At 41.5% G+C, this 26,144-nt stretch overlaps 1 protein-coding gene across 5 annotated transcripts; it reads right to left on the bottom strand.

Moving 5' to 3' along the window:
* Nucleotides 1-1,498: 1,498 nt before the first annotated feature.
* Nucleotides 1,499-26,144, bottom strand: dgt1 (dim gamma-tubulin 1). Of its 5 annotated transcripts, none has more exons than XR_011224900.1 (10): nt 25,839-26,128; nt 22,424-22,561; nt 22,005-22,144; nt 20,226-20,368; nt 19,386-19,618; nt 12,879-12,975; nt 10,832-10,968; nt 5,882-8,743; nt 3,981-4,109; nt 1,499-2,676 (listed from the first exon to the last, which is right to left on the bottom strand). XR_011224900.1 is itself a non-coding variant. In XM_045729211.2 (10 exons), the coding sequence occupies exons 2-10, from the start codon at nt 22,520-22,522 to the stop codon at nt 2,446-2,448; spliced, it is 1,341 nt and encodes a 446-aa protein (XP_045585167.1). In that variant the 5' UTR covers nt 22,523-22,561; nt 26,008-26,144; the 3' UTR covers nt 1,499-2,445. The 5 variants fall into 5 exon arrangements, 4 of the variants coding, with proteins under 4 accessions (XP_045585167.1, XP_069170051.1, XP_045585168.1 ...); XM_045729211.2 differs by having other exon boundaries at nt 8,612-8,743; nt 26,008-26,144; XM_069313950.1 differs by having other exon boundaries at nt 8,612-8,743; nt 20,226-20,365; nt 26,008-26,144.

The raw sequence follows: 26,144 nt of genomic DNA, 5'->3' as shown, positions 1-26,144 counted from the left end.
TCCCCCAGGGTACTGTGCTTGCTCCTGTACTCTCATTCTATCGGACATGGACACAAACCACAGAACAATGTCCTCCTTTGCAGATGACAAAGATTTTTATGAGAACAGACAACATAGAGGACACAGCAAACTTCCAAACTCATGTAAATCAGGTTTTTCAATGGGCCACAGAAAATAATATGGTACTTAATATAGATAAGTTCTAGCTCCTGCACCATAGAGAAAATTAAAATATAAAAAACTACATACAAAATGCAGTCAAATCATACTATAAAATGTGAAATGTAAAGCATTTAGGTGTAATAATGTCAGATCTTGCCTTTAAAAAATACAATAAAGTCAGTCACAACTACAAGAAAAATGACAAGTTGGATAACAAGACGCTTTCAAGCAAGAGATGCCGTACCAATGATAATTTTCAAGACATCAGTGCTCTCTAGAATGGAATATTGTTGCACAGTAACAGCCCCATTCAAATCTAGTGCTTGCATAGATCCTTTACTGCTAAAATCCACTCATAAACCATCTAAATTACTGGGACTGACTAAAATGCCTAAATCTGTATTGTCTAGAGCGCAGGTGGGAAAGCTACATAATTTACACATGGAAAATACTAGAGGGACTTGTCCCAAAACTGCACACAGAAATAACATCACCAGAAACCAGAAGGTATGGCAGGATGTCCATAATACCTTTGTTGAAAAGCAGAGATGCAGTAAGTATGCTGAGAGAGAGAGAAAACTCTATTATCAGAGGCCCAAGGCTGTTTAGCACGCTTCCACTACACATAAGAGGTATAACTGGCTGACCCCTCGCAGCATTCAAGACAGAACTTGATAGACACCTTCAAATAATACCTATCAACCAGGCTGTGAGCAGCTGCATCCAACATTCTGGTTGACCAGACCATTAACCAAGAGGCCTGGTCAGAACTGGGCAGCAGGAACCTGACACCCAGAATCAATGCAAGGTAACTGCCCCCATCTCCACACCATACAAGTGTTACTTCCCAACCCCCCCCCACCCAGGGACACAACCATTGGGTAGGCTTAACTCTCAAATGTAAGAACATAAGAGCATACGCAGGTCTCCATACACGGCCATCATGTATTTTGAACGTGCACTGCCACAGTACACAGGAGTTACCCCCCAAATTGCGGGCGGCACATAAGCGCCACCCCTCACTGCGTCAACGCACCTTCCACTGAAGATAAGCATGCAATTAAGTAATTATCAAAAGAAGGCACCAAGCCAGGAAGGCTATGTAGCACCATCAAAGTGCTGAATAATCAGAGGGCGCTAAATATCACCAAAGATGCCAATACGAGAACAAAAACGCATAAGGCAAACGATATCAAAAGTATCCGAGTCACCAAGAATTCTATTGAGGGACAGGTGACCGCGTGAAGATAAGCAAACCATAAATTATGTAGATAATGCACATAAAAGTAAAATTCCCAGGTTTAGAATGTTATGTGAAGGATAATTACAGGCACTAAAGGGTAACAATATTTTTATCTTTTTTTTTCCAAAGCTGTGCTGGCATTTTGAAAAATGAGGAATGACCATCAAAGCTGGTCAGTGATACAAGAATAACATTTATCTATAGACACTAATTTACAGCTTGTAGATATTAAACTCTATACACAGATGTAATCAATGTAACACTGAGCAGAATATATATGCCATATTACCATGAAGCAATGAATGTGATTTTAGAAAATTAATAAAAATCTATATAAATGACAGTTTCATTGTTTTGTAGATATTCCTAACCAAAAGTCTTATAGACAATAGGCAAGTATTAGTTTTTTAATTGGAAGCAATGTTATTACTTTGTATTTTAGCATTTGATAACTGTGCCAATATAATTGTCCCTTAAAATTTTGTAGAGGTACTGTATTTACAATTAATTACCAACTGATTTTGGTCATATTTGTGCTATATATGCATTATTGTTTTTTAAGGAACCCTAAAATAAATGAATTTGACCAAAAATGGCTTCCAAACTATGTAAGACGCAAGTCATTGAAATGAATTTGTCTCGGTTTCACCAAGGATATATTGCACAGATTGCGCCACAGCACAACTTTATGGGAGCCAGTCGGCCGAGCGAACAGCACGTTGGACTTGTGATCCTGTGGTCCTGGGTTTGATCCCAGGCGCCAGCGAGAAACAATGGGCAGAGTTTCTTTCACCCTATGCCCCTGTTACCTAGCAGTAAAACAGGTACCCGGGTGTTAGTCAGCTGTCACGGGCTGCTTCCTGGGGGTGGAGGCCTGGTCGAGGACCGGGCCGCGGGGACACTAAGAAAAGCCCCAAAATCATCTCAAGATAATCTCAAGAAGATACATCCACAATGCTGGACCAACATTATCAATGTCGGCTCAACCTCACTTACACATCATTATCCATCTTCTACACATCCATTATCCACTTATTAATTTATTCTTTAGTATTTACAGGAAGTGGGTCATCAGTTTCCTCGCCATCACCTTCCATGACATTTTCAGGAGGCAACTCTGTCACAATAAAGCTGTGACTCTCAGAGAGATCAATAATCTCCTGGGGTCCAGGAGGGGGCAGCTGACTAGCACAACTCTGAATACTGAGCTCTTCTGCACCCGTGTCTACACTGCTGCTCTCAGTGTCCTCCACCGCTGCTAAGCTCACTGCCTGTAAAAGATCAACTATTATCATCAGAATATCAACTTTAGCACGTGCGTGTGTGTATGTCTATACACACGGCCTATAAAATATGGTGTTTAGAACTCTAATAAAGAACGAGCCCTAGGGGTGGTTTTGTATAGTAAGTGTTCCTTTGTGTTCCTCTGTCGCCAGAGGGACACAAAGAACATTGTAAGAGGAGTGTATGCATCGCTTTCCAACTTCACACTTGCTTTTAATTATATGGATGGTGAAACACTAAAGAAACTGTTCATGACTTTTTTAAGACCAAAACTGGAATATGCAGCAGTTGTAGAGTTCCCAAATCTTAAGCACAAAGAAACTGGAAAAGATGCAGCAGTATGCTACAGGAGAGGCTACAGACATTAAACACACCAAAACTAGAAGATAGAAAAAAATAGATGATATGATCACCACATATAAAATTCTTACAGGAAATGACCAAATTGACAAGCAAGAATTCCTGAAACAAGCAACATTCACGAACAAGAGGACAGATTCAAGCTAAGAAGGAAACAAAGGTGCCAAAAAAACATTAAAACATTTTCTTTTGCAAACATAGTAGATGGTTGGAACAAGGTAAGTGAGGTGGTGGTGGAGGCCAAAACCGCCAGTAGTTTCAAAGTGTTATACGACAAAGAGTACTGAGAAGACGGGACACCACGAGCATAGCTCACATCCTGTAACTCCACCTAGGTAATTACACACACATACACACACAAGGCTAACGTGTATTGTAGAGGCTAACTCCATTCATAACTTTAAAAACAGGTACTGTATGATAGAGAAATAGGCCAGTAGTCATTGCATTAGACAACCAATGGCTAGAAAAGCAGAGTCCATGAGCTAGAGCGCGATCCTGCAGGCACAAATAGGCGAGTACACACACACACACACAAATGGGTAGTTTCTTTCACCCTAATGCTCCTGTTCACTCAACAATAAATAGGTACCTGGGAGTTAGACAGCTGCTATGGGCTGCTTCCTGGGAATGTGTACTCACTTATTTGTACTGGCAGGATCGAGCATTGACACTAGGATCCCACCTATCTAACCATCGGTTGTTTACAGCAATGACTCCTGTCCCATGTGTGTGCGTGTGCACATGTGTATAAGAGAAATATATATACTTAGACATAATACAGGAAAATTCAATTGGTTAGAAAGGCGGGGGTCCAAGAGCTAATAGCTCAATTCTGCCGATACAAATAGTAAATACACACAATCAAAATATAAATATATATATATAAATAAAATTTTTGGTGAGAGAGATTGAGAATGTTGATACTAACCAAAGGATCTGGTATGGGAGTATGATAGATACAAGTGGTTGTATAAGGCAGGCACATCACTGGCACAGAACACTGGTCGTCGCCACATCTCCTCACACCACACGCTCCAAACAACACTTGATTAGGATCCTGCAAGATTAAAATCCCCATAAAGTACTCCATGAAACTGCATCCTAATAATGCGTTAACTCATAAAATGCAGATCTTGCCATTTTTATCTTCCATATCATAAATATGCTCCAATAGTTCTTATAAAATGCCTAATATAAAATTAGAAAAATATTAAATATAAAGTAAAATTATAAATTTCAGCAAAACAAATGAATGCTTGTTCATTACATAATGTTTGCACACACATTTATTTTTACATATATACACACACATTTATTCATGTTTGTTTATTTACACACACACACACATCCACGCAGAGAAAAAAAAAGTATGAAAATGATATAGCAAATGTCACTTTCTTCTCAATCATCAATCACTTCTGTGATTGATGTGGTGACTTTTAGTATGAATAATCTTGACAAGATAGCTTTAGGGAGCCAATCATCCCCCCACAGAATATAGGTTATAGATGTTAATAAAACATTTCATGAGGCATCATGAAATGCCTCATCAGTCACAACCCACTACTTCATTAGACTAGATATACACTGTGCTTTTTGTGAACGGCAATTCATTGCACACCACTTCCAACCAGCCTTGTCCCTCATGGTATCATGTGCGATATCTATACTCTGCTTCCTCACCGACCATGTCCATCTACTGTCTACACTCCAACTTACTCGAGTAATCTCTCTGCCAGTCTACCATCATCCATTCTTTCAAGCTGCCCAAACCACTTATTACAGTGTGCTGTAGTGAACTTATGGTAGTGGGAATAATAATGATACACCTGCCCATCTCCGTATCTATAGGTGTCTATAATTTCTAGTGCACTAGGTGCAGGGGTGAAAAACAATGATGGCAAAATCTTTTTACACATATATGCTGCCGATATATATTCAATATAACAGGTCAAACTTGAAGAATTTGCTCAGATTGTTTGCATAGAATATAGGAAAAACAACTGTATAAATGGTATCTTCTGCAGTTTTGCTTAATGAAATTTGGAGATGCCCCTATATTTTCAAGAGCAAGACTAAAATTTCTACAATTTACAGTAGCCAATGAAACTGAAGGTGGCCCACCAATTTTTGCCATTCATGAATCATCATTATCATCTACTGCCTCTTTCTCTAGTAATTAGACTTCTTCACTCTTCATAAAGTCAGATAAGCTGGATAATTTGTATTTCCCATTATTCAATGTAAATACAAAGTCTATTAATGTAACTGTCCACCTATATTTTTGTTACGTTCTTTTTTGGTGGTTCAGGTACACAATTGCCCTCCATTCACAGCATGGGAGCCGGTCGGCAGAGCGGACAGCACACTGGACTTGTGATCCTGTGGGCCTGGGTTTGATCCCAGGCGCCGGCGAGAAACAATGGGCAGAGTTTCTTTCACCCTATGCCCCTGTTACCTAGCAGTAAAATAGGTACCTGGGTGTTAGTCAGCTGTCACGGGCTGCTTCCTGGGGGTGGAAGCCTGGTCGAGGACCGGGCCGCGGGGACACTAAAAAGCCCCAAAATCATCTCAAATCAAAATCATCTCAAGATAACATCTGGATCCAATTTACAAATGACCAATCTGCAAACATGTTTCTCAAAATGCAACCCATTTTAAAAGTTTGGGACACTGTATCTTCGAACTGTGTCAATGTATACATAAACACTTTGTGTGATACTGTATATACGATCAGTGTTTCCTTGAAAGTATTATTTATATTTTTAAATCTGATTTGAGCACCAATAACTTGCATTAAAAGGCCAGATACTGGCAACTTTACCCTACCAAATGTACAGTGCAGTAGTAGGCATCCTTCAGTCTCGGGAGACTATGGAGTTGCGCCCTAGTTGTCAATCCTGGTGCAGCGTCTGGTGTGACTGATGAGGCCAATCCGAGAGTGGCAGTCCATCCCACACCGAGCACAAACGAAGTCCGATTCTGGTCTGTCTTCCTGGTTACCGGCTTTCCTTCTCTGTCTCTTTGCCTCCGATTCCTTGGCAAGTGACTCCTCGAACTTGGAGAGACCTCGTTGAACAGACTGCCTCCAGGCTGAACGGTCTGCAGCCAGTGTCTCCCATATAGCAAGATCGACGTCCATGGCTTTCAGGTCCCTTTTGCATACGTCTTTGTACCGTAGCTGGGGCTTGCCTACTGGACGCTTTCCCTGCCTCAGCTCTCCATACAGGAGATCCTTGGGGATCCTGCCGTCGCCCATTCGCACAACGTGCCCGAGCCAGCGCATTCGTCTCTGTTTCAGCATTGTGTACATGCTGGTGATTCTTGCTCTCCCCAAGACGTTGTTGTTTGTCACCTTGTCCTGCCAGGTGATGTCCAAGATGTGTCGAAGGCAGCGCATGTGGTAGGCATTCAGCCGTCTTTCCTGACGGGCGCGGAGTGTCCAAGACTCACTGCCATAAAGGAGAGTGCTCAGGACACAGGCTCTGTAAACCTGAATCTTAGTATACTCAGTTAGCCTATTGTTGGCCCACACTCTCTTTGTCAGTTTGGACATGGTAGTAGATGCCTTACCGATGCGTTTGTTTAGCTCCGTATCAAGAGAGAGGGAGTCAGAGATTGTGGAGCCCAGGTACACGAAGTCGTGAACAACTTCCAGTTTGGAATCAGAGATGCCGATGTCAGGTGGGGAGTCCACTCCTTGTCCCATGACTTGTGTTTTCTTCAGACTGATGGTGAGTCCGAAAGCCTGAGAGGCCTCGCTGAAGCGGGTTATGAGCCATTGGAGGTCTTCAGCTGAGTGGGCAGTGACTGCTGCGTCGTCGGCAAAGAGGAAGTCGCGCAGACACCTCAGCCGAACCTTTGTCTTGGCTCTCAGCCTGGCGAGGTTAAAGAGCTTTCCATCTGACCTGGTCCGGAGGTAAATGCCTTCCGTGACAGATCCGAAGGCGTGCCGCAGCATAACTGCGAAGAAAATCCCGAATAGGGTTGGAGCCAGTACGCAGCCCTGCTTTACTCCACTTCGGATGTCAAAGGCGCCTGATGTTAGGCCATCAAAGACCACGGTGCCCCTCATGTTCTCAGGGAAAGATCTGATGATGCTGAGGAGCCTGGGTGGGCATCCGATCTTGGGGAGGATCTTGAACAGGCCATCCCTGCTGACGAGGTCGAAGGCCTTCGTCAGATCTATGAAGGCTACAAAGAGTGGCTGCTTCTGTTCCCTGCATTTCTCCTGCAGTTGTCTGAGGGAAAAGACCATGTCGATGGTGGACCTGCCAGCTCTGAATCCACATTGTGATTCTGGATAAACTCTCTCTGCAAGTACTTGGAGCCTCTTCAATGCGACTCGAGCAAACAGCTTTCCGACAATACTGAGGAGGGAGATTCCACGGTAGTTGTTGCAGTCGCCCCTGTCACCTTTATTCTTATACAGTGTGACGATGTTGGCATCCCTCATGTCCTGTGGCACCTCTCCTTCTTCCCAGCAGAGGCAGAGAATTTCGTGCAGCTCCATGAGCAGGCTACCTCTGCAGCACTTCAAGGTCTCAGCAGGAATGCCATCTTTGCCAGGAGCTTTACCAGAAGCAAGGGAGTCTAGGGCATCGCTGAGTTCTTCCAGGGTCGGTTCACTGTCGAGCTCCATTAACACAGGCAGACACTCAATGGCGCTCAGGGCATCTTCGGTGACCACATTGTCCCTGGCGTATAGCTCAGAGTAGTGCTCGACCCAGCGCTTCAGCTGCAGTGTCTGGTCCTGAATCACCTCGCCAGTGGCAGATTTCAGAGGAGCGGTCTTCCTCTGGATTGGGCTGAGGGCCTGCTTGATGCCGTCATACATTCCCCTTACATTGCCTGTATCCGCTGCAGTCTGTATCTGGGAGCAGAGCTGGAGCCAATAGTTGTTGGCACATCGCCTGGCGCTCTGCTGCACTTTGCAGCGGACGGCCCGAAGGATCTGTAAGTTGCGCCGACTTGGGCAGGCTTTGTAGGCTGCCAAGGCGTTTCTCTTCTCTTCGATTACAGGTGTCATCTCTTCCGAGTGAGCCTCGAACCAGTCTGCCGACCTGCTGGTCTTCTTGCCAAAGGTGGAAATGGCAGCGTTGAACACAGCGTCTCTGAAGTGCTCCCATCTTTTACAGGCAGTGACCCCAGCTGGGCCAGGGAGAGCTTCCTCGAGCACGTGTGCAAAATCTTCCACCTTGTCCTGGTTGCGGGTCTTGGTGGTGTCGATGCGAGGTCTGCCCGCCTTTTTCGAGTGATAAATCTTCTTTGGTTGCATCTTGACCCTGCTACATACCAGGGAGTGGTCGGTGTCACAGACAGCACTCTGGTAGCTACGCGTAATCTTGACGCTGGGTAGACTTGCACGCCTGGTAAGAATCAGGTCAAGCTGGTGCCAGTGCTTGGATCTGGGGTGTCTCCAAGATACTCGGTGTTGAGGCTTTGTGCCGAAGAACAAAGCCTCATACTGTAATTACATTACAGTATGTAAATTACATACTGTAATTTATACATTCTTTCTTTTTGCTAATCAGAAACTACTATTATGTATAGACTTACATGTAAAATATGTTTTGAACAATACTTTGACAGAGGAACAGATTTTTCCCCACAACGCCATGATCCCTCACTGTACACACATTTAACGCAGCCAACACTTGCTCCTGGCTTGTAGTTCACTCCCTCGGTCACCTGAAAAGAGATAATGAGAAAAAAAATAACAAAAAGATCACCTCAGAATTTATTTGACAGTAATGAGTACACCAGTACCATTGTTGAACAGAAAACATGAGACAAAATATTCCAAGGGCGTTCCGCGAACGCTTTGTCATGGGTTCGTATCCTGGCCAGGGAGGATTTACTGGGCGCAAATTCTTAACTGTAGCCTCTGTTTAACTCGACAGTAAAATGTGTACTTGGTTGTAACAAGGATTCTTCGCGGCGGGGATCATATTCCAGGGACCTGCCCAAAACGCTACGCGTACTAGTGGCTGTACAAGAATGTAACAACTCTTTTGTGTGTGTGTGTGTGTGTGTGTGTGTGTGTGTGTGTGTGTGTGTGTGTGTGTCTCTCTCTCTCTCTATATATATATATATATATATATATATATATATATATATATATATATATATATATATATATATAGAGACACACACACACACACACACACACACACACACACACACACACACACACACACACACACACACACACACACACACACACACACACACACACACACACACACATATATATATATATATATATATATATATATATATATATATATATATATATATATCTCAAAAGAGCATTCCAGTGGTTGCATATTCCTAAAAAGGGATAGAACCTATCACCATTATTCCATTATGTCTACACAAATTAATTACTAATGCTGAATGTGGCATCTAGCACATGCAGGATTTGTACGGAAGATTAATATATTCCCCAGTCAGTCTTTCAAAATATTAACAGGGTGAAGTTATGGGTTGAAACCTATTTCTACTTAAGAAAACTTAAACCTATTTCTACTTTGCTGCAGGTAGCGCGCCTGTTTATTTGTATCTTATATGCATATATCCCTTCAGAGAATTCTATTGCAAACAATTTGATACCAAAATGAGCGATGTAACACAATAAATTGACATAAGAAAACTGAAAAAAAAGAGTACCGTACACTCATTTTAGTGCGGGTTAAGTGCTCATGGGTAATGGTTGGCCGATTTTCGGGTCTGCTGCGGGTGGCAAGCGGGGTTTTTTGACCTTATATGGATATATCCTTTTAGAGAATTCTACTGCGAGCAATTTGATATCAAAATGAATGATGTAACACGAACATTGATAAGAGAAAACTGAAAAGAGTATACATATTTTAGTGTGGGTGGACACTCACTTGAAATGCTTGGCCCACCCCAAGGGGCGCGCACGCCGGAGACGCGAAAGTGTTAAAAGCGATTCTGAAGTTGGACAGTACAGCTCTTGCAGCCCTTCACAGCTCCCTTAACCAGTAGAAATGTACACATCTATATGTTTTTGTTTTCTTACATTTAAAAAAAAAAAATTAATAATCACGTAACAAAAATGTTGGGATTTTGTTAATTTTTGTGTGTGCATGACCTCCTTCCTTTGAGAGTGAGGTTTTGAGGCTAGGGCAAGGGAAATATGCTAGATGTGGTGTAAGCGCATTGCAGACAGGTTCTCTTGGTAGATTCTTTCATATGATTTGTTGAAATTACAATTTTGCTCACTGAAATTAGCCCATAGAGCATGGAAAATATTAAGATATGAAGGGTAACTCCCTTAATATGGCTCCAATCATATTTTTAATGATTTTTTGTAGATGGGAGCCAGATTAGACGAAAGAAAAACTAAGGAAGCAATGTATTTTTATCTTGACAAAATAAGCTTTCTCACAACACTTGATTAGAAAGGCTAATCATTATTGAATGCTTGTCCATTAACCTAAAGTGGGCTAATGGAAGCCCTTCTGGAGATGCTCCAGAAGGCATTTCTGGTTGCAACGAATCCCTAACTCCAATAAATCACGTTTAATGCAGCATAGTTTACCAAATTAACGTTCCAAACGTACTAGCATAGCTAGAGGTATCTGTATAATTAACTAAAATGGTTAATTTTTTATCTGAACCCCCAGCAAATCTTTTAACTCACAACTAGCACCAGAACAATTCTTGACACCCATGCTCCTACCTTTCACCAGGATGTATGTTGCATAAGTAGGTCAGAACTACCCACGACAGAAACAAGGTAAAGTTACACACCTGGAGACGACGTTCGAGCTGCTGCCGATAAAGGAGCGAATGTGTCCCGAGGTGCTTGTGATACCGATTCATAGCTCTCAGCTGATTATATGCTGCTCTCTCTTCTGGGGTAGTTTTAGGCTGAGCATGTATACTAACTGAGGATTGACAAAAACAAATTGCCTTAGAATGTAATTCACTTCAATTTCTTAATATTCTCAATTCTGCTAGAGGTAAAATGTTTATAATTAGCACCTATTACATATTTAGCTATTGCAAAATATGCTAAAATAGCAACTAAATGACATTAACACATTATGAGTTTAAAAACGACACTACTGTATTTAAATTTCCATATGCCATGCAATTGTCAATGTTTATTCCAGACAAATCCACAGAAAATTTAAAATTAAATTTAAAGTTTTTGTAATGCATGTGAGGATAATAAGTAATGTATTTTTAACCACAAGTCAGACACTGAAACTGAGGTTACTTATTACAGTATTTAGATTTAAACAAATCTAACAGGTAAATATAATTCTAGTTTATTAAAAATCCCATTAGCTGGAAGTAAAACTTCATAATCTTGTATGGTAAATCATGGTGCGTGTTCGTGGCATACTGGCCGACCCCTCACAGTGTTCAAGAGAACTTGATAAGCACCCCCATAGGATACCTGATCAATCAGGTTGTGATTCATATGTCAGGCTGTGAGCAGCCACATCCAACAGCCTGGTTGACCAGTCCAGCAACCAGGAGGCCTGGCTGACCAGTCCAACAACCAGGAGGCCTGGTTGACCAGTCCAACAACCAGGAGGCCAGGCTGACCAGTTCAACAACCAGGAGGCCAGGCTGACCAGTCCAGCAACCAGGAGGCCTGGTCGAGTACCGGTCCTCGGGAATGTTGAGCCCCAAAATCATTGCCAGGAAAGATAAGGCAAGGTGGCTGAGCTGGCTGACTAGGTCCTCCCCAACAATACAAATGGCTGCTTATTGCCAATTGGTGGGTCAAGTGTAGGGATGCATTATTTGTTGGGGTTGTGCTACATTTGAGCAGCCTAAAGCATATGGCATCTATGATGAGGTTCTCAGAATATACTAATGTGTCACAAGGGCTTTATGAAATACCACCCCTTGCTGTATCTTGAGGTTATCTTGAGATGATTTCGGGGCATTTTAGTGTCCCCGTGGCCCGGTCCTCGACCAGGCCTCCACCCCCAGGAAGCAGCCCGTGACAGCTAACTAACACCCAGGCACCTATTTTACTGCTAGGTAACAGGGGCATAGGGTGAAAGAAACTCTGCCCATTGTTTCTCGCCGGCACCTGGGATCGAACCCGGGACCACAGGATCACAAGTCCAGCGTGCTGTCCGCTCGGCCAACCGGCTATGGTTAGTTAACCCTCATGTACCAGGATTGTACCTAGAGTGGGTTCTTGGAGTAGTAGTTCTCCCAAAGCCCAGCCTGGAGTCAGGCTTGACTAATGAGAGATTGCTCCAACAGATTTGCTTAGTGACCCACAGGCCCACATGTCCACTACGGGGCCTCGTAGCCTGGTGGATGGGGCCTCGTAGCCTGGTGGATAGCGCGCAGGACTCGTAATTCTGTGGCACGGGTTCGATTCCCGCACGAGGCAGAAACAAATGGGCAAAGTTTCTTTCACCCTGAATGCCCCTGTTACCTAGCAGTAAATAGGTACCTGGGAGTTAGTCAGCTGTCACGGGCTGCTTCCTGGGGGTGGAGGCCTGGTCGAGGACCGGGCCGCGGGGACACTAAAGCCCCGAAATCATCTCAAGATAACTACAATCCAGTTGGTTTGGCACTTCTTGCACGACAATATTTTGATCTTAAAGAAGTGCAATATTGTTCCAGGATATTTCTAATACTTGCTGGTCAGTTAACTCCTATGCTAATTTGATGATTCAACAATTAGGCAAGTCATGAATAATTCTTGATAACTTTTTAATTTAGTAAACCATACTCTTTAATTAAACAAAAAAAAAAACCTACCCCAAAACCATATAGCTACAACGTATGATAGGAGCGGAACACAACGATAAAAACTTACCCATGCTTTCCTTCTCTAAACGTATTGCCTGTAGATATTTTCTCCTGCTCTCTCGTAAGATGTGGGCAAGCCTTTTATACTCTCCTATATACATGGACTGCAGAAGAAGAAAATTGTGTAAGTATATAAATAACAAATATACTAAATAAACACATTAGCAAAAAGACAGAACACCTATTATTAGTCATTCTTGAATTTGCGGGTTGGTTTCGTGGCTTTGTTCACCTTACTTGGATTTATTCTTCACTAGTGACATTATTAACAAAATAAATATTAAACAATGTAGGCACATTTGCACCTAATAAGGGATAGAAGTTGTTAAATGTACTGTACAGTTTACTATTAAACAAAAAACATTACTTCAGACCAATTCTGACAAACATATTGACCTAAAACTTGACCTTACTCCACATACGTCATTGTGATGCTCAAACTTATTTTAACCATACTTAAAAAACAAATTTTGGGGACCCTCATGCACCAGGAAGCTGTCTCGTGTAAACAGGGGGCACAGCCATTGAATCTAGCTCCCCCCCCCCTCTCCCAACCACTTGGGCTGGACGGTAGAGCGACGGTCTCGCTTCATGCAGATCGGCGTTCAATCCCGACCGTCCAAGTGGTTGGGGGCACCATTCCTTCCCTGCCCCGTCCCATCCCATCCCATCCCAAATCCTTATCCTGACCCCTTCCCAGTGCTATATAGTCGTAATGGCTTGGCACTTTCCCTTGATAATTCCTTCCTTCCTCCCCCCCCCCTCACTTTCAACCACAACTCGGCAGGCTTTACAATTTACACCGAGAATATTCATAATTTTTTAAATACTGTATATTATTGGAAAGAAAAAACTTTTATTACAGTATACAGGCAATGATACAACTTTCACTGATGTTTCCTTGATTTACTGCTCGTATTGGGGCTATAGTTTGCAAAGTCATTTACTCAGAAATGATGAACACACTTTGTTGTTTGACTGCTCAGTCTTTGGTCAGGCAGACGCTGAAGACCAATAATGTAGCTGCTGGATTGGATGCCTAGAAGCACAAGTGTGGTGGTGATGGTGTTTATACTGGCTTGGTAACAGTTCGTTGACTCCCATCCACACCTTGAGTACAGTATATTAAAAGAAAGTTTTCTTTTCCAAACAAAGTGGTAGACAGTTGGAACAAGCTAAGTGAGGTGGCGGTGGTCAAAACTGTTAGTAGTTTCAAAACTTTATATGACAATGCTGGGAAGACGGGACACAGCGAGTGTAGCTCTCATCCTGTAACTACACTTAGGTTATCTTGAGATGATTTCGGGGCTTTTTAGTGTCCCCACGGCCCAGTCCTCGACCAGGCCTCCACCCCCAGGTACCTATTTTACTGCTAGATAACAGGGGCATAGGGTGAAAGAAACTCTGCCCATTGTTTCTCTCCGGCGCCTGGGATCGAACCCAGGACCTCAGGATCACAAGTCCAGCGTGCTGTCCGCTCAGCCAACCGGCTAGGTAATTACACTATTTCATCAACAGCATTCTGCAATGTTCTTTCAAAACACCAGGGATGTCTCGAAAAGGCCTTCAACTTCAACATGTTTCACAGCAAAAAAATCTACGTGTTTATATTTTTAGTGCACATCGTAGGAAGCCAGATGGGCGAGTCGTTGGGTCTGGACTGCCGGAGAAGCAATTTGCTGACTAGTCATGCAGGTATAAGAGCTGTGATGTTCAAGTTTAAGGAATTACATGCTCACTTTCACTTGAGTTTACACAATACAGTATACAGAATTACTCTATGTAAACATAAATGACAAAAACAGTAATGGAGTACTGTATATAGGCATACAATGTAAAATATACATCCACATTGAAATTAAATCTGTTGCCAGCCCAGCTCAAAGGAAGATGCTTGCCATTATGTCTGGGAATGTCATCCAGAAATGTGGAGATTCAAACACTGGCAGAAACAACCAAATTGTGATTTGATGATAATTGCAGGCCACTAGTATATAACCTCATTCCATTATAAGCAATTAAAAACAATAGGCATACTTTTTCATGAGTCTAGGTTAACGCTCTTACATCAACATAGATGTATTATAACTATATATATATATATATATATAATTTCTATAAAAAATGGGGAATAATAACCTAGATATAAAAACTGCAATACCCCTGGGGGATCAACATATGATGATACCTGCACTTTAAGCCTTCAACTGCACATAGCGATAATGGTTGCTTCATCACATGCACACAGCAACCAGGGGACAGTTTCAGGAACAACCGTGGACATCTTCAAGAGAACACTAGATAGTTTTCTTCAAGAAGTGTCGGACCAACCGGGCTGTGGTGGATATGTGGGCCTGCGGGCCGCTCCAAGCAACAGCCTGGTGGACCAAGCTCTCACAGGTTAAATATGGCCTCGGGCCGGGCTTGGAGAGTAGAACTCACAGAACCCCATCAAGCAGGCCAGATTTAAAGTTCCTGCAGGTACACAGTCTCACATCCTCTTCATCAGGTGTTCAGTAAACAGATGCCTCCTTGGTGTGAGGGCCTCAGTACTAACACAGCAACATTGGGTAGCAAGCGATGAGTCACAATAACGTGGCTAAAGTATGATGACCAGACCACACACTAGAATGTGAAGGGACGACGACGTTTCGGTCCGTCCTGGACCATTCTCAAGTCGAACATCGACTTGAGAATGGTCCAGGACGGACCGAAACGTCGTTGTCCCTTTACATTTTAGATCCTGCCATTTCAAAAGTGAGAAACAGCCACAACACAAAGTTGCAGTTTCTCACCTCTGCACATCATGCAATGGGTCATATGTTCATTTAGAAAATGAATGTGAACCTTATTCATATTCAGGATTTAGTGACCACGATCATGATGAGTGATCATAAACCAGTGACATCACGATATTCTCTCTCTCCACCATAGCCAAAACTACATACAATTTTTTTTTAGTTTCCTGTGATCAGGGAACATATATTCTGATATGTGCAGGTGTCCAAATGATACTTCCTTTTGATCTCTTCTTCTCCATTCCATCTTCACTATCATACACTTGCCATGGTGAATATCAAACATTCATATGACCACACACAACATATTAAGGAAGTTCTAAAACACGGGTGGTGATGGTGGTGTCAGTAGTGGTGATGGTATTGGGGGTGAAAGAGTAAGTAACTGTATGTGTGTCATGATGTAATGACTGGCCAATACAGAGTAAGCAGGAAGAAACATTACTGAAAGGCAGTCAACTGGTGGATGTTTCATGCCTGCACACTTCAGTTTTATATAAAATACTTAAAATACTATTTTGTCCGTTTTCAACATTATTTCAAACCAAAATTATTGTTAAGCAATTTATTGAATGAGCTTCACTGCTGAGCCCTTAGATCTCTATTATTAAAGGTTGTGCTCGGCAACCTAACCCCCTTTTACAGTGGGCCAGAGAGTGAAACAATCAACAGAACTCCATACCCACCCTGCACACAAGGCTTGGTCAACCAGATTCATGAAGCACACAGCCTTCCTCTGGAAGTGGCCAACTATATACACAACCAGAAGTGGGGTGCTCCAAGGTGTACTAAGATATTCCATAAATAAAATGAAAACACATCGAGGAATATCATTTTCCCGTGTACCTTACAGTTACCCAAATAATACAAGCCAGCCTCCACAAGAAGCCTACCTCAACAAGCAATGCCTTGTTCTGCAACCTTTCCCGCTCCTCGTCACTCTCTCAAGCCAGGTACCAAGCTACTGCTTCCTGCTGTCCATCTTGTGTATAATGCCCTCTTCATAGCAACCAACCCATCACCTCTATGCTAACAGCCTGCAACATAACAGCACTGAAGCATCAGCACCACCAGTGTTACCTAGCCCTTCACAACACCTTGTGTGTAGCATCACACCAGCTATTAACCTAATGTGGACTAGTATTAGTATTAGACCTAATGTGGACTAGTATTAGTATTAGACCTAATGTGGACTAGTATTAGTATTAGACCTAATGTGGACTAGTATTAGTATTAGACCTAATGTGGACTAGTATTGGACCTTGCTTGCCAGTTTTACCAGTCAGGCTGCGAGCAGCCGCGTCTAACAGCCTGGTTGATTAGTCCAGCAACCAGGAGGCCTGGTCGACGACCGGGCCGCGGGGACGCTAAGCCCCGGAAGCACCTCAAGGTAACCTCAAGGTAGTACTGTCCTGTCAGATTGCACCTTCATCACTTAAACAAATTGATTCACAAATGTTGAGTGCGTATGGCATTCACAATGGTATAAATGGAGCTACGCTTTCCAGATAAACAAAACAGAATTACATCAGGGTTAATGCACTTCTGGACAATACAGTATTATAACATTTGTCTCTCAGTGCTACAGACTAACCATTTTAATCATTCAAATTAATTCCAAGGCAGATCACATGGTGCCACAGAACCAACCTTGCTTGCTAGTTTTACCAGCAATTATTCAAAATTAATGGTTATCTTGCATTTTTCAGTCATACGTTTTTACAGGTAGCAGATTGAGAAAGGTTTAAAAAAAACAGGTGAAACTGTCTTCCATGTCAATACATAAAAATGACAGTACTGTACTTTATTTCTCTAAAACTCCAATTTTATCATAAATACAGGTAATATTGGTTTTTCAACTGTGCTTTAGCAAACTACTGACAGAAATGAACATGTAACTACCTGTTCAAGCCAAATTCTTTCCAAGGTGGAAAATACTGAACAGAACATGAAGCCTTAGCTAAGTATGGGAAGTCAAAGATATCAAAGACATCTCTACAACTTCCTAGCTGTTATCTCCTTGTTCAAAGGTAAGAATCTTGTTATGCATTCAATGTGTTCGAAATATCAGAGCAATCTCACACGTAGGACTTCACTGAATGCTTCTCATGGGACCGAAGAGATTCAGCCAACCCTACCATTTCTCTGGCACAATCTGGGATCATTATAATTATAGAAAGTTCAAGAGCCATGGTCTTGCTGCCATAAAAACAAAATTTATGCAACCCACTTAAAAATAAAAAAAAATTACTTATAGCAACTATTGGTGGAATGCACAAAAATATACTGTTTTACACAAACAAAATCACATTTCATACTACTGGAATACCACAAAAGGCATGCAAGCACTGGAACATTACCTATACAACCTAACCTATCCTGGGCATAGGTAAGTAACCCTAAGCGTAAAACATACCATCTGAGGCTAATTCAGTACATGTAATATAATCTAGGTCTAATAAAATTTAGATTTAGTTGCCGTTTTCTTTCTCGTGTCTTATGAAATTAACAGTACAAATCGTGATTTTTTGGGGGGCAGTACAACAATCCATTTTTGTATGTTCTACCCATACAAAAATAGAGGAACATACAAAATTGTAGGGAGCCGGTCGGCCGAGCGGACAGCACGCTGGACTTGTGATCCTGTGGTCCTGGGTTCGATCCCAGGCGCCGGCGAGAAACAATGGGCAGAGTTTCTTTCACCCTATGCCCCTGTTACCTAGCAGTAAATAGGTACCTGGGTGTTAGTCAGCTGTCACGGGCTGCTTCCTGGGGGTGGAGGCCTGGTCGAGGACCGGGCCGCGGGGACACTAAAGCCCCGAAATCATCTCGATATATAACCCATAGCTGTAGTAAGTACTAGAATTTTTGGATGACAGGTTGAATTGTTATAGCGTTCCTTCAATAATTTTCCACTATTTAGTTTTGTTGCCTTTAAAAGTATTTTGGCTACTACACTGGTCAATAAAGGCAGTATATAATTTAGTGCTTCTTCTCTGTTGGATGTTTTTATAAATATGAATGAAATATGTCATTTTCCATGAGACTGCTAGTGTTCTTGTTTGCAAACATTCTTAAATAAACCTTAATGGATAGCTTTAAGTCATGAGCACATTCTCTCAGCACCAATGGTGATACATTATCTGGTCCTACAGTCTGGTTTCTGCCGAAATCCATGAGCAATTTTTTGGTGTCGTCTATTAAATCTAAATATTACTGTTATGCTCCAAAATCCATGGTATATCTGGCGCTGTTAATCCAATACTTTGCATAAGCTTTGAAATTGATCATTCAATGCTTGATACATTTCCTCCTCATGTTACCACAGAACTGTTATCCACTCATAATTTACAGAATAACCTGAGTTGTTACTGAAACATTTTAGACAGCTTCCTCCTCCTATCAGTCATTATTGAGGGTAGAGGTTAATTAAAATGACACCCCCATTGCAAATGACATAAGTGGGAAAGATGTATGTACCAGTATTATATAACCTTTCAAGCTCGCATCAAATAGTATTTTGAGAAATATTAATTGATGTGCTTTACTTATACTGTAATAGCTTAATGGCAATTATTACAAGCTGTAAAAGGTGAAATTTGGAGACCATTCTGACTGTGCCATGACTGCTTTAATAAGGGGCATCACACCTTCATTTACAGTAAATGTGCAGAAAGCACACATTTTACATCAGTAAATCTTCAGAGCACACCCACCTTTAATCTCTGAAGTTTCTCCAGATATATTCTTGTTATTTCCTCAGTAGTAAACACTTGTGCATGTTCAAGGGGGTCGGCATCAGAATCTGCAGAGTCTAACTCGCTATCAGCCTCACGTCGAGGAAGGGAGTCGTGGGGAAGTGCGGCTAATTCCTCTTCACTGTCCGTCTCGCTTGCATATTCCAGGGAGGCCGAGGCAACACCAGTCACACTTGCAGGGTCAGGAATGGCTGTAAATAGTAACATACATAAATGATGTCATTTCCTGTAATATTCTATGCAATACTGATGTTACATGAAATCAACGGGAGCTCTAATGGAAAATACGAAACAACGGAATCAAAGAATAAAATACTAATCTTATACAATGTATTACAGTAATTGAAGGACTAAATACATTATCCTTAAACAGTGTAGTTAGTAATGTACTCAATCTGTTTTTGTAATTTACATGTACATAAATCTAGCTATTCAATACAAATATGATTGTGAATGAGCTAGAAAGTGAAGAAACAATCATAGAAACAGCCAAGGTCAACTCTGGAGTCCTCTGCTACACATTGCAGTACTAGTACGACACCAGATTTAGTGCTTACAGATTCAGCTTGGCGCATCACCCACCAACCTTCTACAGCTCAACAAGTAATTATGTAGATATTTACATTTAAACTTTTCCTTACATTTTACATCCAAATTTATCATTCTACAAAGAAAATATATATATTTTTTTTACACGTTTTGTATACCTGGGCATACGTGGGTGAATATCCATATCCATATCTAAGGGTTAAGCAAGAGGTTTTTATGAGTACAAAGTTAAGCAGCAAGTTTAATTACCATTTTGACCAGCAGTTTGTGTATCCATCTGATGGTGACTTAATTGATTGAGAAGTGTCTCTGGGGTTTCCCGGGGTTGACTCCTGCGTGCTGCTCTCTGTCTTGAGACCAGAGATTGCCTCGAGTGATCGCCACAGTACCTGCTAGACGCAAAACAATACGCTTCAAACTTCACCTTGGTATAATGTTAATTTTCATTCAAAACTATATTAAACATTCTATTACTGCCACCTAACTACAAGCTTAGAGAACATTATCCTTAATTGTTTTGTAGAACAGCAAGTGCAATACGTTCCTTTGTATTCACTTAGTGCTTGTGGGGGTTGAGCTCTGCTCTTTCGGCCTGCCTCTCAACTGTCAATCAACCGTTACTAACTACAAATATTTTTTAACCCCCCCCCCCCCCAGGAAGCAGCCCGTAACAGCTGTCTAACCCCCAGAGTTAGACAGCTATTATGGGCTGTCTATTTACTGTTACGGGCTACTATTTACTGCCAGATCACAGGGAAATCGAACCTCGGACCACAGGATTACGTGTTCAGCGTGCTGTCCACTCAGCCACTGGCCCCACCGGTGTCATAGTGGACAATTTTGTTGTTTTGGATGCCGTTTTGCACTCCACTGTGCTCTCTGCCCCAATACAGTAATACTTAACAATATCTTTTTAGAAGTTACTTTTATCAGTGGGGTTCACTTAAGTAATGTGCTCTCTTGCTGCATCAATACTCACATCACTACTCAGTCAATGATAAACCGAGATGATGGGACTCATGACAAGGAGCAAGCAACACAGCACATCATATCTCAAGAAGGAAGTGGATGAAAGGAGAACAGCACTCATGGTTCAACAATGTAAGGAGGAAGAATATGAAGACTATCAGTATTAAAGCAACACAGGTCACCAAGATGGGCACACATCACCTTAACACCTACCACGCTACCTCCCACCCTCTGGGGATAGAATCCTAGCCTAGCGAGTCCTCTGGGAGGTTGCCGAGGTCCCTGTGTTTTGACTGGTACACATGGGGGTAAAGTGCTGACTTCAGTACAAAAGTAGAGGAGTGCAGGGAAGAGAAAAGGATTCCCTGGTGAGCAGCGAGTGTGCGTGTCTCAAGTAGATACTGTTCCTCCTCTTCCCCCGTAAGTCTGCCACCTTGATAAATATGGATTTATACTGTTCTTTACGTATTATCTGCATTCTGATCAAAGATGGATCTTTATCTTTTCTCAATGAAAGGTACACATTTATGCATATTTTGCATACTTCTAACACTGATGTCAAAACAATGTTGGAGCCAGAGCTCAGTGCAGTTTTCCAAGGTACACAATTCCTGCTCATTTCAACCAAGTCAATACTGTACATATGCTACCGCTTGTTGTGTGTATGCTTAAGTCATAAATTAGAGAAAAGCTTTTTAAAATTGCAGATGATTCACAATAACATGGCTGAAGAATGTTGACAAAACCCGGGGGGGGGGGGGGGGGGGGGGGGAGCCAGTCGGCCGAGCGGACAGCACGCTGGACTTGTGATCCTGTGGTCCTGGGTTCGATCCCAGGCGCCGGCGAGAAACAATGGGCAGAGTTTCTTTCACCCTATGCCCCTGTTACCTAGCTATAAAATAGGTACCTGGGTGTTAGTCAGCTGTCATGGGCTGCTTCCTAGGGGTGGAGGCCTGGTCGAGGATCGGGCCGCGGGGACACTGAAAAGCCCCGAAATCATCTCAAGATAACCACACACACATCTGTTGTCAATAAGATTGTATAATTGCCTTAACTCACCCCTCTTTCCTATCACTGGTTGGTGCTGGACGCAGGCACCGCTTGCCAGTGCTTGCATATATGTAATTGCATTGTCGAAATGGCGCTCCTTTGTCCTCAAGAATATGTCGGCTACAATACTCAAAACCATCCAATCTTGTCTGAAGGAAATAAATCAAATCAATCTTTTAAATTACCAACTATTGTAGAACTTAAATATTACACAGTTGTAAAAAATAACTGTATACCCTATACACACACAATAATAATACCCATAATGATAAACTTGTATAAACAACATGCATAAGACCATGACTGCCAGTGATCTTTTTTTAATTAGCACAGTACAGTTTAATTAATTGGCTTACACAGAAAATTTGCATTAAAAGGGCCACTAATATGCAAAGCGTTTTCGGCATTGTGAACAAACCCCCACGTACCATTGAACAATTATAGGTGGAGCAGGCACAAGCTGCCTCATTGGATGGCCGGCTGAGAGTCCTCACCGTCTTGACCACACGACCACTGCGAACCGACATCTTTACTACAATTTCTAGGTCCTTATGTAATTTCTCATTCTGAAATCAAACATTTAACAATTAGTGTGAAACAAAATTATGCATAATCAGGCCCCCCTCCTAATTTTTTTGTTTTAAAAGGCATAAGTCAAAGTAAATGTGATTGCATGAGGGTATTCAACCATCCTGGGCTATCAGAATATGAACAGGCGGGAGAAAGTACAGAAAAGGGCAGACACATCCGAAATGGTGCAGGTGATGGTCAATGTGATTCAAGAGATGGTTGAGGAGCTGCATTGAGCAGCCATAAGCTGTCAATATGGCAGAAAATGAAGTATAGAGCCAGTAAAGAGTAGAGGTGCCACAGGCTCATTCAGAGAACACTGTAGGAACATCAGAGGTAAAAAAAAAAAAAAAAAAAAAGTTCCTTATCCTCCAAGCTAATGTAAATATACACAAGTTTGCAAGAACAAGAGTACACACCTAGTTGTGCTTGCAGGGGTTGAGCTTCAGCTCTTTGGTTCTACCTCTCAACTGGTAATTACCTAAGTGTAATTGTAAATGTGTAATGTGTAAATGTGTAAAACCTAAAGTGTAATTGGTGTACAGGTTTCTGAGCCTATTGGGCTCTATCATATCTATATTTGAAACTGTGTGTGGAGTCTGCCTTCAACATATCACTTCTTAGTAGATTCCATTTGGTAACTACCCTGACACAAAAAAATTATTTCTAATGTATCTGTGGCTCATTTAAGAACCAAGTTTCCTTCAGTGACCCCTTGTTCGTGTTCTGCCCATGCTAAATACTTTGACTTCAATTGAAAAAAGTGCTGGACCAACCAGGTTGCAGTGGATATGTGGGCCTGCACATTACCCCAAGCAACAACATGTTTAATAAAACTAATAAACCAAGTCTGGTACTGGACAGAGCTTAGGGAGTAGAACTCCCAGAAACTTATCTAGGTACAATCCAGGTACATATAGATACTCATCCAAATCAAACAATCAAATGCCCACCTACACGAGACCTTGCAAAGGAAGATAGAGAAGCTAAACAATGTCTAAATGGGAGTAGGAATGGAAAAGAAATATTTTTTCTACAAGGTGATAATCAAAGCCTGTGAAATGTTACTTAAAAACCAACAAAATTATAAGTGAAAGGAGGAGTAAAGGACAGAGGCAACATGTTCCTGAAAATTGTATTGTACAGTATATACTATTTATTTATTTATTTATATACAAGGAACATTGGGTTTGTGAGAATACATAGCATAGTACAGTATTTACAATCTTGTAAAGCCACTAGTACGCACAGCGTTTCGGGCAGGTCCTTAATCTAACAGATAATTTTAAGTAGGTAAATTCTATCAGAATTAATAAAATGATAAATACATTGCAAGAAAAAAAATAAGATGAGAGAGATTATTAAGTATATTAAAGCACATTGGTATATTAAAGTTCTGATTGATTACATTGACAGCTTGATTGGTAATTTAAACAAGATTAATAGACACCATACAGCAGATTGACAGCACATATAAGAAGACAGCAATGATCACAATGATAAAGATGTTCAGATTGGGTACATAAAGATTGGGAGATTGGGTAGCAATAGATACAGTACAATTTTAAAGCAAAAGGTAAAAAACTATGAAGATGAAATTAGGTACTTTTTAGTATTGTTTTTGAATGACGCAAAAGTTGGACAGCTTTTCAATTCAATAGGCAGCGAGTTCCATAAACTGGGTCCCTTTATTTGCATAGTGTGTTTACACAGATTAAGTTTGACTCTGGGGATATCAAAGAGAGATTTATTTCTGGTGTGGTAATAATGGGTCCTGTTATATCTGTCCAGGAAGAGTTTCAGACAAGGATTTGCATTTAAGAACAGGGTTTTGTAAATGTAATTGACAAGAAAATTTGTGGAGTGAGATTATGTTTAGCATGTTTAGGGAGTTAAACAAGGGGACTGAGTGTTGTCTGAAAGCAGAATTTATTATTCTGATAGCAGATTTTTGCTGGGTAATGATGGACTTGAGGTGGTTTGCAGTGGTTGAACACCCATGCACAGATACCATAGTTGAGATAGGGATAGATTAGTGCATAATATAGAGAGATGAGAGCAGAGTTAGGTACATAATATCTGATTTTGGAGAGTATACCAACTGTTTTAGAGACTTTCTTAGTTATGTGTTGTATGTGGGTACTGAAGTTAAGTCTTTTGTCTAGGAATATGCCAAGAAACTTTCCATCATTTTTATTGCTAATGTTTACATTATCTTTCTGAAGCTGAATTGCATTTGTAGATTCGCTTCCAAATAAGATGTAGTAGGTCTTTTCTATGTTAAGTGTTAGTTTGTTGGTTGACATCCATAACTGGACTATTTTTTTAGTTCATTATTAACAACATTATTTAGTGTATGTGAGTTGGGGTTATAGTAGATGAGGGTAGTATCATCAGCAAACAAAATAGGTTTCAGAATGTTAGACACATTAGGCAGATCATTGATGTATATAAGAAATAGAAGAGGTCCCAAGATGCTGCCCTGTGGCACTCCAACGGTTACTGGTAGTGGGGGAGAGGTTATATTATTGATGACTACACATTGGTGTATCACTAAGATAGGATTGGATATAGTCCAGTGTATGGCCTCGGATTCCATAATGATGGAGTTTACGTAAGAGGTAATTGTGATTAACAGTATCAAAGGCCTTTCTCAGGTCAATGAAGAGTCCAATCGGAAACTCATTTTTGTCAAGGGCTGAGTAAATTATATCAAGGAGACTAATAATTGCATAGTTGGTACTCTTATGGGAGCGGAAGCCAAACTGACAGGGGCTAAGAATGTCGAATTTTACGAGGTAGGAGTAGATTTAGATTTAGGAAAGACTTGGGTAAATACTGGTTCAGTAACAGTGGTTGATTAGTGGAACCAATTACCACGTATGGGTCAATAGGCCTTCTGCAGTTACCTTTATTCTTATGTTCTCATTTAATGGAGTATTAAAAGTCTCAACACAAGACAGAACACGAAACAATGGGTATGAATTGGACAAGTTTAGATTTAGGAAAGACCTGGGTAAATACTGGTTCAGTAACAGGGTTGTTGATTAGTGGAACAAATTACCAGGTATGAGCCAATAGGCCTTTTGCAGTTACCTTTATTCTTATTTAATGGAGTATTAAAAGTATCAACACAAGACAACACGAAACAATGGGTATAAATTGGACAAGTTTAGATTTAAGAAAGACCTGGGTAAATACTGGTTCAGTAACAGAGTGATTGATTTGTGGAACCAATTACAAGGTATGAGCCAATAGGCCTTTTGCAGTTACCTTTATTCTAATGTTCTTATGTTAAGACAGCCAGCTTGGCTGCCAGACATGATGAGCCGCCGCTCAGCTAGAAGCCATTACAAGCCAACATTAACACCAGCTGCCTTACACAACACCTCCCACTGACAGTATACCCGCAGCTCCTCACTCCCCACACACTCCTCGTCACCTTAATACACTTCTCTCCCAACGCCAGCACTTGACATCTCGTGTCCAGTGAAGCCAATACTGTGAGGGGGAGGCGAGAGGCGGCGACACAGTCCTCACGTCACGACACTTAGGAGTAAACTGTCGCAATTCTTTCCA

This window comes from Procambarus clarkii, chromosome 77, assembly GCF_040958095.1.
Source record: "Procambarus clarkii isolate CNS0578487 chromosome 77, FALCON_Pclarkii_2.0, whole genome shotgun sequence".
Lineage (NCBI taxonomy): Eukaryota > Metazoa > Arthropoda > Malacostraca > Decapoda > Cambaridae > Procambarus > Procambarus clarkii.
Note: the sequence above shows the minus strand (reverse complement) of the source record. Positions and strands in the feature narration are given on the sequence as shown.

What these genes read in the sequence shown, in the direction of transcription:
- dgt1 (XM_045729211.2), bottom strand. Translation starts at nt 22,522, where the DNA reads ATGTCGGTTCGCAGTGGTCGTGTGGTCAAGACGGTGAGGACTCTCAGC. An exon ending in CCACCTATAATTGTTCAATG is followed by an intron (nt 22,145 to 22,423) that starts GTACGTGGGGGT and finishes TATTTCCTTCAG; the next exon opens with ACAAGATTGGATGGTTTTGA. An exon ending in AGAAACTTCAGAGATTAAAG is followed by an intron (nt 12,976 to 19,385) that starts GTGGGTGTGCTC and finishes CTTCTTCTGCAG; the next exon opens with TCCATGTATATAGGAGAGTA.